The 10,617-nt window shown below is 38.8% G+C and overlaps 1 protein-coding gene across 3 annotated transcripts in view; it reads right to left on the bottom strand.

Moving 5' to 3' along the window:
* LOC121919262 (membrane-spanning 4-domains subfamily A member 12-like) overlaps positions 1–10,617 on the bottom strand; it is a 41,580-nt gene that overhangs the window by 4,932 nt on the left and 26,031 nt on the right. For all 3 annotated transcript variants that reach the window (XM_042445676.1, XM_042445675.1, XM_042445677.1), the window contains 2 exons: positions 7,522–7,578; positions 4,540–4,671 (listed from right to left, as the gene is read on the bottom strand). In XM_042445676.1, the coding sequence (XP_042301610.1) occupies positions 4,540–4,671; positions 7,522–7,578 (189 nt within the window). The remainder of the gene's footprint in view (positions 1–4,539; positions 4,672–7,521; positions 7,579–10,617) is intronic.

The following is a 10,617-nucleotide window of genomic DNA, read 5'->3' as shown; positions in this document are numbered from 1 at the left end:
ATCCCATCATCCCCTGCCTTCTCCTAGACCCCCATCTGCTCCACTCCTTCACCCTGACACCAATCTCCTGCATCCCGATCCTGGCCCCGGGGACCCCCAGTGAGCTATCCCATTATCCCCCGACTGCTCCTGCATCCCGATCCTGGCCCCAGGGACCCCCAGCGAGGTATCCCATCATCCCCTGCCTTCTCCTAGACCCCCATCTGCTCCACTCCTTCACCCTGACATCAATCTCCTGCATCCCGATCCTGGCCTCGGGGACCCCCAGTGAGCTATCCCATCATCTCCTGACTGTTCCTGCATCCCGATCCTGGCCCCAGGGTCCCCCAGCGAGGTATCCCATCATCCCCTGCCTTCTCCTAGAACCCGATGACAGCTAAGGAGGGGGCAGGGAAGGAGGACAGCGTCCGGAGCCCCACTGAGCATGTGCAAGGGGGTCTATTTGAATTGTTAACCTCTCACAGTATGCTCTGGTGTGGTAATACAATGTGCTCTCACTCCCCTTTGCTTGAGTCCACATCACGTGACTTCCTTGGAATCAAACTGACTTCGCTTGCCCCTCACTTCGGAAGGACAACAGAAAGGCAACAAGGTGTGGAAAAACATGACGTATTAACCTCAATCTGCATTGCTAGAGAGGAGTGACTCTGGATCGGGTGTTGAAAAACATCACACTTTACACTGCTAGAACAGGAGTGACTGCGGATCTGAGCTGCAACCCCCCCCCCCCATGTGTGATAAGGTCCATAGAAAGAACATTCAGATCTGATGTAAATCTATGTTTTTATATATGTTTATTTCATTGTATACATCTTTTAAAGATCTCAGAGTTTCAATACGCATCCCAAAATACAAAACCTACACTCTTACAATTCATACAATTCCTCATTCATTACTTCCTTGTTGCATGTTTTTGGGATTTTCTTTGGACTTTGTTTTTTTTTTCTATCTGTCGTTCTTTCTTCTTCTGCTTGTCTATGTTGTTTTATCTTCCTTCTCTTCATAACTTGTTTTAACTCTGCCTTTTGTTTCCCATTTTAGATCTAATATCATAGTGTTTCCCCATGCCTGTTGCAAATATTTCAATACTTTATCCCGGTCTTCCTTTAATTTACTATTTCTCTGGATTTGTAAGTGTGTCATCAATTTATCCATTTCCAAAGCACTTAATAATTTTTCTGACCATTCTTCTACTTTTGGAATTGCTTCTGTTTTCCACTACTTTGCATAAACCATCCTTGTTGTTGTTAACATATATATATCTATATTTTACCATATTTCCTTTCTATTTTATCCTCTATTATGTTTAACAAAAATATTCCAGGTTTAAATCATATTCTTTCTTGTAAAATTAAATTATATATTTTTGCCCAATATCTCTTCACCTTTTTACACATCCATATGACAGAAGGTCCCTTTTTCTTTCCCGCACTTCCAACATTTATCTGAACAATTCCCATATATCTTACATAGTTTTCCCAGGATCAGGTACCATCTAAAAACATTTTATGGTAGTTTTCTTTTAGATCTTGACAAGCTGTAAATATCAACCTACTACTCCATGTTTTTTCCCACTGTGTTAGTTCAAATAAGTATCCTAAATTCTGTGACCATTTATTCATGTTTTCTTGTATTGCCTCAGTTTCCATACACAATTTCAGTAGAAATTTATAGAGAGAAGACACCAACAATTTTTTGCTAGTTGTTAATCACTGTATTATTTCCAAATCTGATGTTTCTATACCCACTAATTTAATATTCATTAACTCTCTTCTTTAACTGCCTATAAAGAAACTAGTTACTGTACATTGTTTTCCCTCCATTTCTAATCCCTTTTGTGTTTTTAGCCTTATCTTGTTTTCTTCATAAAGTTGTACTGTATATCTTTCTATGTATACCAAGTTTCTTTTAACAAGGGGTTGCTTCTGTATAATGCCGTCATGTGGCAAGACCCAAGTTGGTATCTTCTCACATGTAATATGTCTTTATTTTTTCCAGACATCAAGTAGTGGTTTCCTAATAAAATGATTTAAAACTTCCTTATTCATTCTCACTTTATCATGTAGCAAAAAAGTATGAAACCCAAAATGTAAATCTGCTCCTTCTAGTCTTAGTAAATTATTATCTTCTGGATCCAATCCTTAAGTCAATTTAAATATGCAGCCTCAAAATATTTTTTTTTTAAAATTTGGCAATGCTAACCCTCCCCTTTCTCTGGCATCTTGCAGATACTTTAACTTTACCCTTGGTTTCTTTCCATTCCATATAAAAGCTGCCAAAATCTCGGTGCCATTCTCTAAAGGGAATATCATTCTTTATAATGGGGAGATTTTTAAACAAAACTAACATTTGGGAAGATGTTCATTTTTATTGCCACTATCCAGTAACAATAGTTGTAAACTTTCTCCTTTCTTCAGATCTTTCTTGATTTCTCCCCAAACCTTTTTAATTATTAGCATACAAGTCTGTGTATTTTTATTTGTGAGTGATATTCCCAAATATTTTGTTTCTTTGTTATTTTGAAACATGATTTTTCTCCAATAATAAGTTTTCCTTTTTATCCAAATTTTTCATTAGTATCACTGTCTTATCCCTGTTAATTTTTAACCCTGAAATCATATCAAATTCTTTAAACTCATCTAATAGTTTTGAAATATCATTTACAGGATAACATGATGATATGACAATATCATCAGCAAAAGCCCATAGCTTAAATTCTCCCCCTTTCACTTTAACCCCTCCAGTATTCAGGTCTTGCCTGATTTCCCCCCCCCCCCCCAAAAAAAATCGAATATACTGTAATTAAAAATAATAAGGGAGATACCTCATACCTTTTTGAATTTTTATAAGGTATGTCCTTTTAACATTCACTGTCACTTAGGCTTTCTGGTTTTTATAAATTGACTTGATCCACTGTATTAACCTCTCCCCCATTTTCAAAGACTTTAAGACTTCCACCACTAAAATCCATTTAACATTGTCAAAAGCCTTTTTGATGCCCACAAAGATCAGTGCTAATTCCTTTTCACTGTGTCTTTCATGATATTCAATCAAATTTAATATCTTCCTGGTGTTATCACTTAAATATCTCTTAGACAAGAAGCCACACTGATCTTTATGGACAATATTTACCAATATATTCTTAAGTTTTTCAGCTATTACTGAAGCAAAAAAATTATAATAATTGTTCAACAGAGTGATCGGTCTATAATTTTTTGGATTTGTTTGGTCCCAGTCTTCTCTTAGGATAAGAACCACATTTGCTTGTTCCCACATCTTTGGATATTGTTCAAATGATATTCTATTCATCATCTCCTTCAGTGGGCTTACTGATTCTTCTTGGAGTTTTTTTCTAATAGACTGCAGGAAAACCATCAGGGCCTGGGGCCTTGCCTGATTTGTGATGTAAATCTACTTTGATTTGGATATAGTTTTAACATCTAACTGCTAACAAGAAATAATGTTCTGATTGTAAGGCTGCTGTCTTATGCAAAGTACCTAGTAGCACTCAATGAACACTGTGAGTCTCATTTCTCAGTAAACAGAATGTTGTATATGCCCTTACACTATCATGACAAAGCACACTACTTTGTATCTTTCTGCAAGGTCTTCGGGGGGGGGGGAGAGAATGAGAATGAAAATATCTAGAGATATGGAAATTGACATAATGGCTCCTATCAGTTATATTAATAAGCAGCATCACAACATCAGTTATCCTAGGTTCCCTCTTAAATAAGATTTAAAATCAGTGTGTGAAGCTAATCAACAAACCTTTGTGAAGAGAAAAACATGGTTACTTGTCTTTGCGATGGATAATAGTATTGTAGTAAAACAATGCTATTAAGGAAGGCAGACAATACATTAAGGAAGGCAGAGGAAGGTCAGTAGGAATTTTTACTGGACATGGGAGGATGAAAAAGGGAATGTATGAGTCCATGAATTACTCCCCTTCCATCCTGTTTAAGACCCTGAAGACAATGGAAAAAGAAACACTCACCATTTGGACAGTTTGGGCCTTAACAGATTTCGCATTGTAACACTAACCCAAGAATGTGGCATGCATCATAGTAAGAAAAAAATGTTTGATGACACAGGCTGCATTTGCACTGCAAAAATGAAGCAGTTTGACACCACTGTCATGGCTCAATGCTATGGCTCAATGCTATTCTGGGATTCGTAATTTGATGAGACACCCGAACAACAGAGAAGGCCAAATATCATACAAAACTGCATTACTGCTGCAGCGCAGATGCAGCTACAGGGATTTTAAAGTGCAGTTGTAGAGCAGCAGAAAGCAGCTCTTCCTGTCTGGGCTTCCACAGCTTGAACCTGGGCTATCAGCTGGGATCCACACATAGCCCCCATGTGGCTTGATTATGTAAACTGAATATATATAATTGGCGATCCCTCCCCTTGCCTCACTCCAATATCTTAAGCACTTTGTGAATGCTATGTGTTTTCTCTCCACATTCATATAAGGGCTGTACCATCATGACTGATGCCCAGGAAAAATGATGTTGCCACAGTGTGATTACTTACCATCACTAGGGAATACTGATGACTGTCGTCAGAATGAAATGGCCCATTTATGCTCAGATCTACTATAAAAGCCAATATTCCAAGTAATGCAAATATAGCACTGATGATATTCATGGCTTGAGAGCCCTTCACCTGAAAAACACAAACACTGAATGCAGATCACTGCTGAGAAGAGGAGGTAATTGTGCCACATTTTCAAAATAGCAGTAAGGGACAATCAAAATTCATGACATGTAGGATCGACAATCAGGAAGTAGCTATCAACAAGTATGTGTTCTACTTAAATAAGTATTGATTTCAGTTAACCCAGCCACGTAGTTCTCTATAAAATCAACATTTTGCCCACATTCATAAATTACATGACATACATTTCTGACTTTATAAAAGACACATATCCCAAATATAGGAAGGGAAATCTCATTAACTCTGCAAAAAAGGAAAAGCTTTCCAACTCTCACACAAAGAAAAATCCCTTAGAATAAGAAACACCTGCCAGCCCTGTACAGGACAAGCTTTCTAGTCCTCAAATAAGGGACATTCCATACAATAAAGGGATAGCTAGTAATCCTAGGAGCAAGAAGAATTCTATTGAATATTAAGAGCTGCCTTTCCCAACTTAGTGCCCTCCAAGTGTGTTACAGTAAAATTTCCATCCTACCCAATCTGCACAACTGGATATAATTATGGCCTTATAGTCTTCTAGCACATCTAGAGGACACCAGATTGAGAAAGGTTGGTTCAGAGTGCCAGTGAATGAGAGAGTCTATATAACGCTTTGTTCTGTTTCTGTAGTTCTGGGTCTCTCTGCACTTCAATTCAAATGTCAAGTGAGGCTCTCAATGCTTTCTTATGAAGCACTCAGACAGATTCTGTCAACCACAGAAGCTGGTTAGGGTGAAGGTGGATGATACTTTTTGAGAGAATTGACAATAGCACTATTGAAACATCATTTTGTGAGGTGTACACCCTGTTTTCTGCTTTTCCATTAATGTCTGTGCTCAGATAGCTAAGACTGGTATTCTTGGCATTGCCTTCATATCTGCAAATTCTATAAACAGAAAAAACAGCAAGATGAACATGTCAACCATTGGCATAACATCATTGTTGTACTACTCTCTGCAAAAAGCAATTGTCTGTCTCCAATCTGATACTCCTAAAAAAGTAGTCAGAAATTTTATTTTTGGACTGCAACTGCCAGAATTCCCCCAGTCATTGACCATGCTGGCTGGGAGATTCTGGAATTGTAGTATCAAAATGTAACTTTTCAGATTCTATTAAAGAACCAGCTACTTCCCTCAGGTTGAGACCCACACCCACCTTCTTGCAGCTTTATCTGTGATCCCAAGGGTACCAAGCCCCACTAGAGACAAAATTTGGCAAAACCTCAGAGGTTAGATGAACTAAAGCCTTACATTCCCCATCCTAGACGTGTTTACTCAGATATTACTCCTGCTGGGTTCCATATGAGTGAATCTTACGGAGGAGGGATAGAGTTTCTCCCTTAATCTAGCAGGCCAAGAGTTTAATATTATAATAATTCACAGGGCTAGACTGGGATGCCTTAAATGCAGATGACAATCAGGAACCATATTTCTCACACCTGCAGCAAGCAATATAAGGAGAGATTCTAAAAAAGGCTGCTAAATCCTGGACAAAGAAAGGAACAATTTCTATTGGAAATCAATTTTCCTGGATAGGGAGTGGACATATGTCTCATCCCCTCAGTGTCCTCCTCCTATTGGTAAAATGAATATATATGCGCACACGCACACATGCACACACTGTATATTCATTCTATGGCTTCTAGCTGAATCCAAGTGATGGGTAGTCCATATGGAAACTGCCAACTCACACAGAAGGGAGTTGAAATAAGCTTAATAAAAAGTATATAGACTTCATACCATCAGAAATAAAACCTTCACTACTTAACATTAGTCTCCTGGTTCACTAATGCCCACCACTGTCTTTTATACATTGTGATTGCTAAGCCAATTACAAGTTAGCTAGCTTTGCTTCCAGGCTTCTGCATGGTGGCTGCATCAAGTGTCCTCAGACCATATTCTTGGCAATTCTATGCCGGGCTCAAGCAGTTTTGCCTTCCAGATATTTCTGAACTGCAACCCTGATATTCCCTCACCATGGCTCTCCTGGCTGGGGCAGATGAGGGCTGAATGTCCACAGTTGTCCACCCTTGATTTACAGAAAGCTTCCTTGAAATAAAATTCTACACTTCTTGATGGTGAGTCATGCTTTGAATAGGGCATTTTTCAGTCCTCAGGCTTACTTTCACATGAGGTATTTAATACAAATACCGGTATATTTGATCCTATCTTTCTTCCAAGGAGCTCAAGTTGATAGATGTGGGTCATCTCCTGACTCAAATTTATTCTAATGTCAACTCTAGATGAGTTATTCTGAGAAATAGTGATTGGCCCAAGGTCACCCAATGAATTTTGTGGGTAAATTGCATTTGAATTTGGGTCTCCCAGTCCTAAAGCATGTCTGGCACACTAATGGCTACATCATAGTGGCATTCAGTTGGTGCCAATTCACATCCTCCAGCATTTCATAGATGAAACCTGGACACATGAGGCTAAGCAACATCATAGTGTGATCAAAAAAGAAAAAATATTAATAAGGACAAAACAAACTAGGGAAGACTGAAGCAAGGTAGGGCAAGATCCTCTCCTCTCCTCTCCTGAGTTGAAGGCAAACTATTTTTGAACTTATAACTCTGTTTGCACCAACTGAAATAACCATGAACAAAAGGGGAAAATGGAAGTAGGAGAGAGGAACTTGGACATTTTAAAAGCAGCTGTAAAAGCAAAACAATAGAAGATTAATCAGAACTGTCCCTCCCAAACTGCGACAGTTAGACGGTATAACAGCTCATATATGTAAAGCATTTGCTGCATAGTTTAGCTTTGCTGTAATCAGAGTTAAAAGTGCAGTTAGATGAAAAACAACATCAGGCTGACTCACAGCACATTCTGTCGGGCTCTTCTCAGCACCAATGGACAGGCATCCAGAAACAATGAACTGTTCAGAGGAAGGAAACAAGGATGTCATTGATAAACCACATTTTAGACAGTCTCTCACTTCCCACTATCACTAGATCTATCTAAAAAAAACAAAACAAAAAAAACCTATGACAGAAACGAAGAGGAAGATTGGAACCACCCTGGCTGTTTTGTTTTGTTTTTTTAAAGAATGTCTTGATCAAGAAAGAGAAATTACTGTGATTTGGCCCCATTCAGTGAGGTGTCTCAGCAGCTAGCCAGGAGGTCATACTTCCTTCACATAAAAATCATTTTATTCTTTGGCACAGTTCATGTTCTCAGATCTCATTTATTAATATCTCAGTCTTCTACTTCAATTTTCTATTCTGGGCCTCAGAACTAAGGCTGCATCTATACTGCAGAATTAATGAAGTTTGGCCCTGCTTTAACTGTAATGGCTCAGTGCTATGGAACTCTGTTATTTGTAGTTTTGTGAGATATTTAGCCTTCTCTGTCAGAGAGCTCTGGTGCCACAACAAACTACAAATCCCAGGATTCCATAGGATGGAGCCATGACAATTAAAGTGGTGTCAAACTGCATTAATTCTGTAGTGTGGCAGCAGTCTAAGGCTGCTTCTGTGCTCTGAAGCCATGTTTGCTCAAAGCATCTGATTGCTCAAGGGATTGGTCTCAGCCATGCTGACACTATGGATTCGCTGCCATGGTGTGCAGTGTATTTGATCTGAATGATTTAAAGACTGAGCCAAAACATCCTGCCTTGTAAGGGTCCAATCCAGTCCCAGGCCCTCCACTTTCAGCAGTGTTCAACTTCTTAAGTGAATATATTTAATGTTTCAATATCTTGGACCATTATCCTTCTCATTGTTGTTTGCCACTTTCAGTCTTCAGTCCCAATTTGCCCAGACTCAAAATGTCTGTGGGAACCATACCATTTATTTACTGAGATGGTGTCATGAAGGAAATATCTAATGTGATGATGGTCATGGGAGCTTGTAAGCATGCACAAATCAGACCAAATGGTAGTACAACAAATGAGGGTGAGAATAGTGAGAACAAAATTATTTTAAGAATGTAATAACAGAATGAGATGTGTGTTTTTTACACTAATTTGTCTTTGACAATTTAAAGGTAAGCATTTGTTGCAGTCCTAATCAGGTGTGAGAAATCAATGGACCTTGAGAAAGTGTCTTTGCAGATGTCAGTTAAGGAAGCTTTCATATGTGAGGCTTAAATAATCTTTGTGCCTTGTTATTCTTTACAGGCATGTGATCATTTTTAATCAAATCCACCATTACTTCAGCAGCCAAGACCCTGGTAGGGCACACCAGTGGGTTCCCATTTTAATTTCCCAGAAAATAGCCCATAACAAAACTGTAATTACCAGAGGTAAAAGTTAAATGCATGTATTGTGTGTAATGTTATGGACAAGGATAAATATGAAAATGGTTAACCGATAGAAGCTGGCATGCGCACAAAAGTCTGTCTTTTCATTCATGGCTAAGGCCAGAGAACTTAAATATTGGGCTGCCAAATCTTAAATTGTTGCTTATTGTTACCAAGATGCTAACTCTACCAAACAACATTTTTGCCTTTTCATGGCAGAGTGAAGTGCAAAAAAAGCACATTTACAATTAGTTATTTGTGAGTATTAAGTTTAAGGACTTTATCATACTGCCTCCAGTACTTGATTTACCTCTTGGCTCAAATTTGGACATTACGCTGATTTTATTGCACAGACTTTTCCCTCAAAACAGCTTCTCATTGCCTCCAATGTTGAATTCAGGCCCCGCTCTGGTGGCTATTTTTTTCAAATCGGAAGCTTGTGTCATTGGAGTTTATCACACAGGAAGCTAAGTGACTAAATCCCGTGCAGAAATGGGATTTAAATCCTAGAAAAATCCTGCAAAAGCAGGATTGTTTTCAGACACATTGGGGGCATTGAGCACTGACGTGAAGATATCCTGTACAGAAAGTGGACAAAATTGGCCACTTTTTACTTTTGGGATCATCCCAAAAGTAAAAAGCAGCTGATTTTGTCCACTTTCTGTGTAGTTTAATGCCAAATTAACGCTCAGTGCCCCCGACATCATGTGAAAACGATCCCACTTTTGTGGGATTTGTCCACTTTTTATGTACGTTAATGAGTAATGTCATATGAAAATGATCCCGCTTTTGCGGGATTTTCCCATTTTAAATCCCATTTCTGCACCCCGTATGATAAACTCCATAGTTAGAGATAATTGAGGGGATACAATTCTACCAAAAAATAGCTGGAGAGAATATAAGGACACGTTTGGCTCTGGCTGGGGGAGTCAGACATTCCTGGGTGCCCTATAAGGTTGAAGAGCAAAGAACTCTAGAAGAGGCTCAGACATATTTTAAAAGACTCCTTTCTGAAAGACCTGCAGCCTGTTCACACTCTATAATTACAATGCTATGATTCCACTTTAGAATCATAGAACCATAGAATTATGATTAACTGCCATGGCTGCATGCTGTAGAAACATGGGACCTGTAGTTTAGTCAGAGACACCAGCCTGAGAATTAATTCTAAAGGCCCCTCCCTCAGCTGCAACTCTCAGGATGCCATTGGATATTATCACTTTTGAAGTGGAAAATATTGCTATAATTGTGTAGCGTGAAAGGCACAAATTGGCCCTGTGGTTAATTGTGGGAAAGGAAAAAAGAAGCATTTATAACATGGCTTGTAATCTGCTGAATTTAGGTTTTGTATTCATATATTCATAGTAATTTAAGCAAGGAACACTTTAAGCCTCACTAATGAAAACATAAGGCACTACAGAGGAATGTCAGTAGGAAACTAATGAAAATCAAACTAGAGCATGGATTGAGATCACTGATCAGGCTAGTAAGTGATATGAAGCAGATGCAGAAAGGAAGACAGATGAATACAAACAGCAACCTATACAGGAGGGGAAGAAATGGATAGAAGCAGCAAAGAAAAGGCCGCCAGTGTCTAACAGTAAGAGGAATGAGCATAGGTAGTACACCATATCACCTTACCCCACACATCCCCAAATGGCATTTGCTGCATGCA

Source organism: Sceloporus undulatus, chromosome 1, assembly GCF_019175285.1.
Source record: "Sceloporus undulatus isolate JIND9_A2432 ecotype Alabama chromosome 1, SceUnd_v1.1, whole genome shotgun sequence".
Lineage (NCBI taxonomy): Eukaryota > Metazoa > Chordata > Lepidosauria > Squamata > Phrynosomatidae > Sceloporus > Sceloporus undulatus.
Note: the sequence above shows the minus strand (reverse complement) of the source record. Positions and strands in the feature narration are given on the sequence as shown.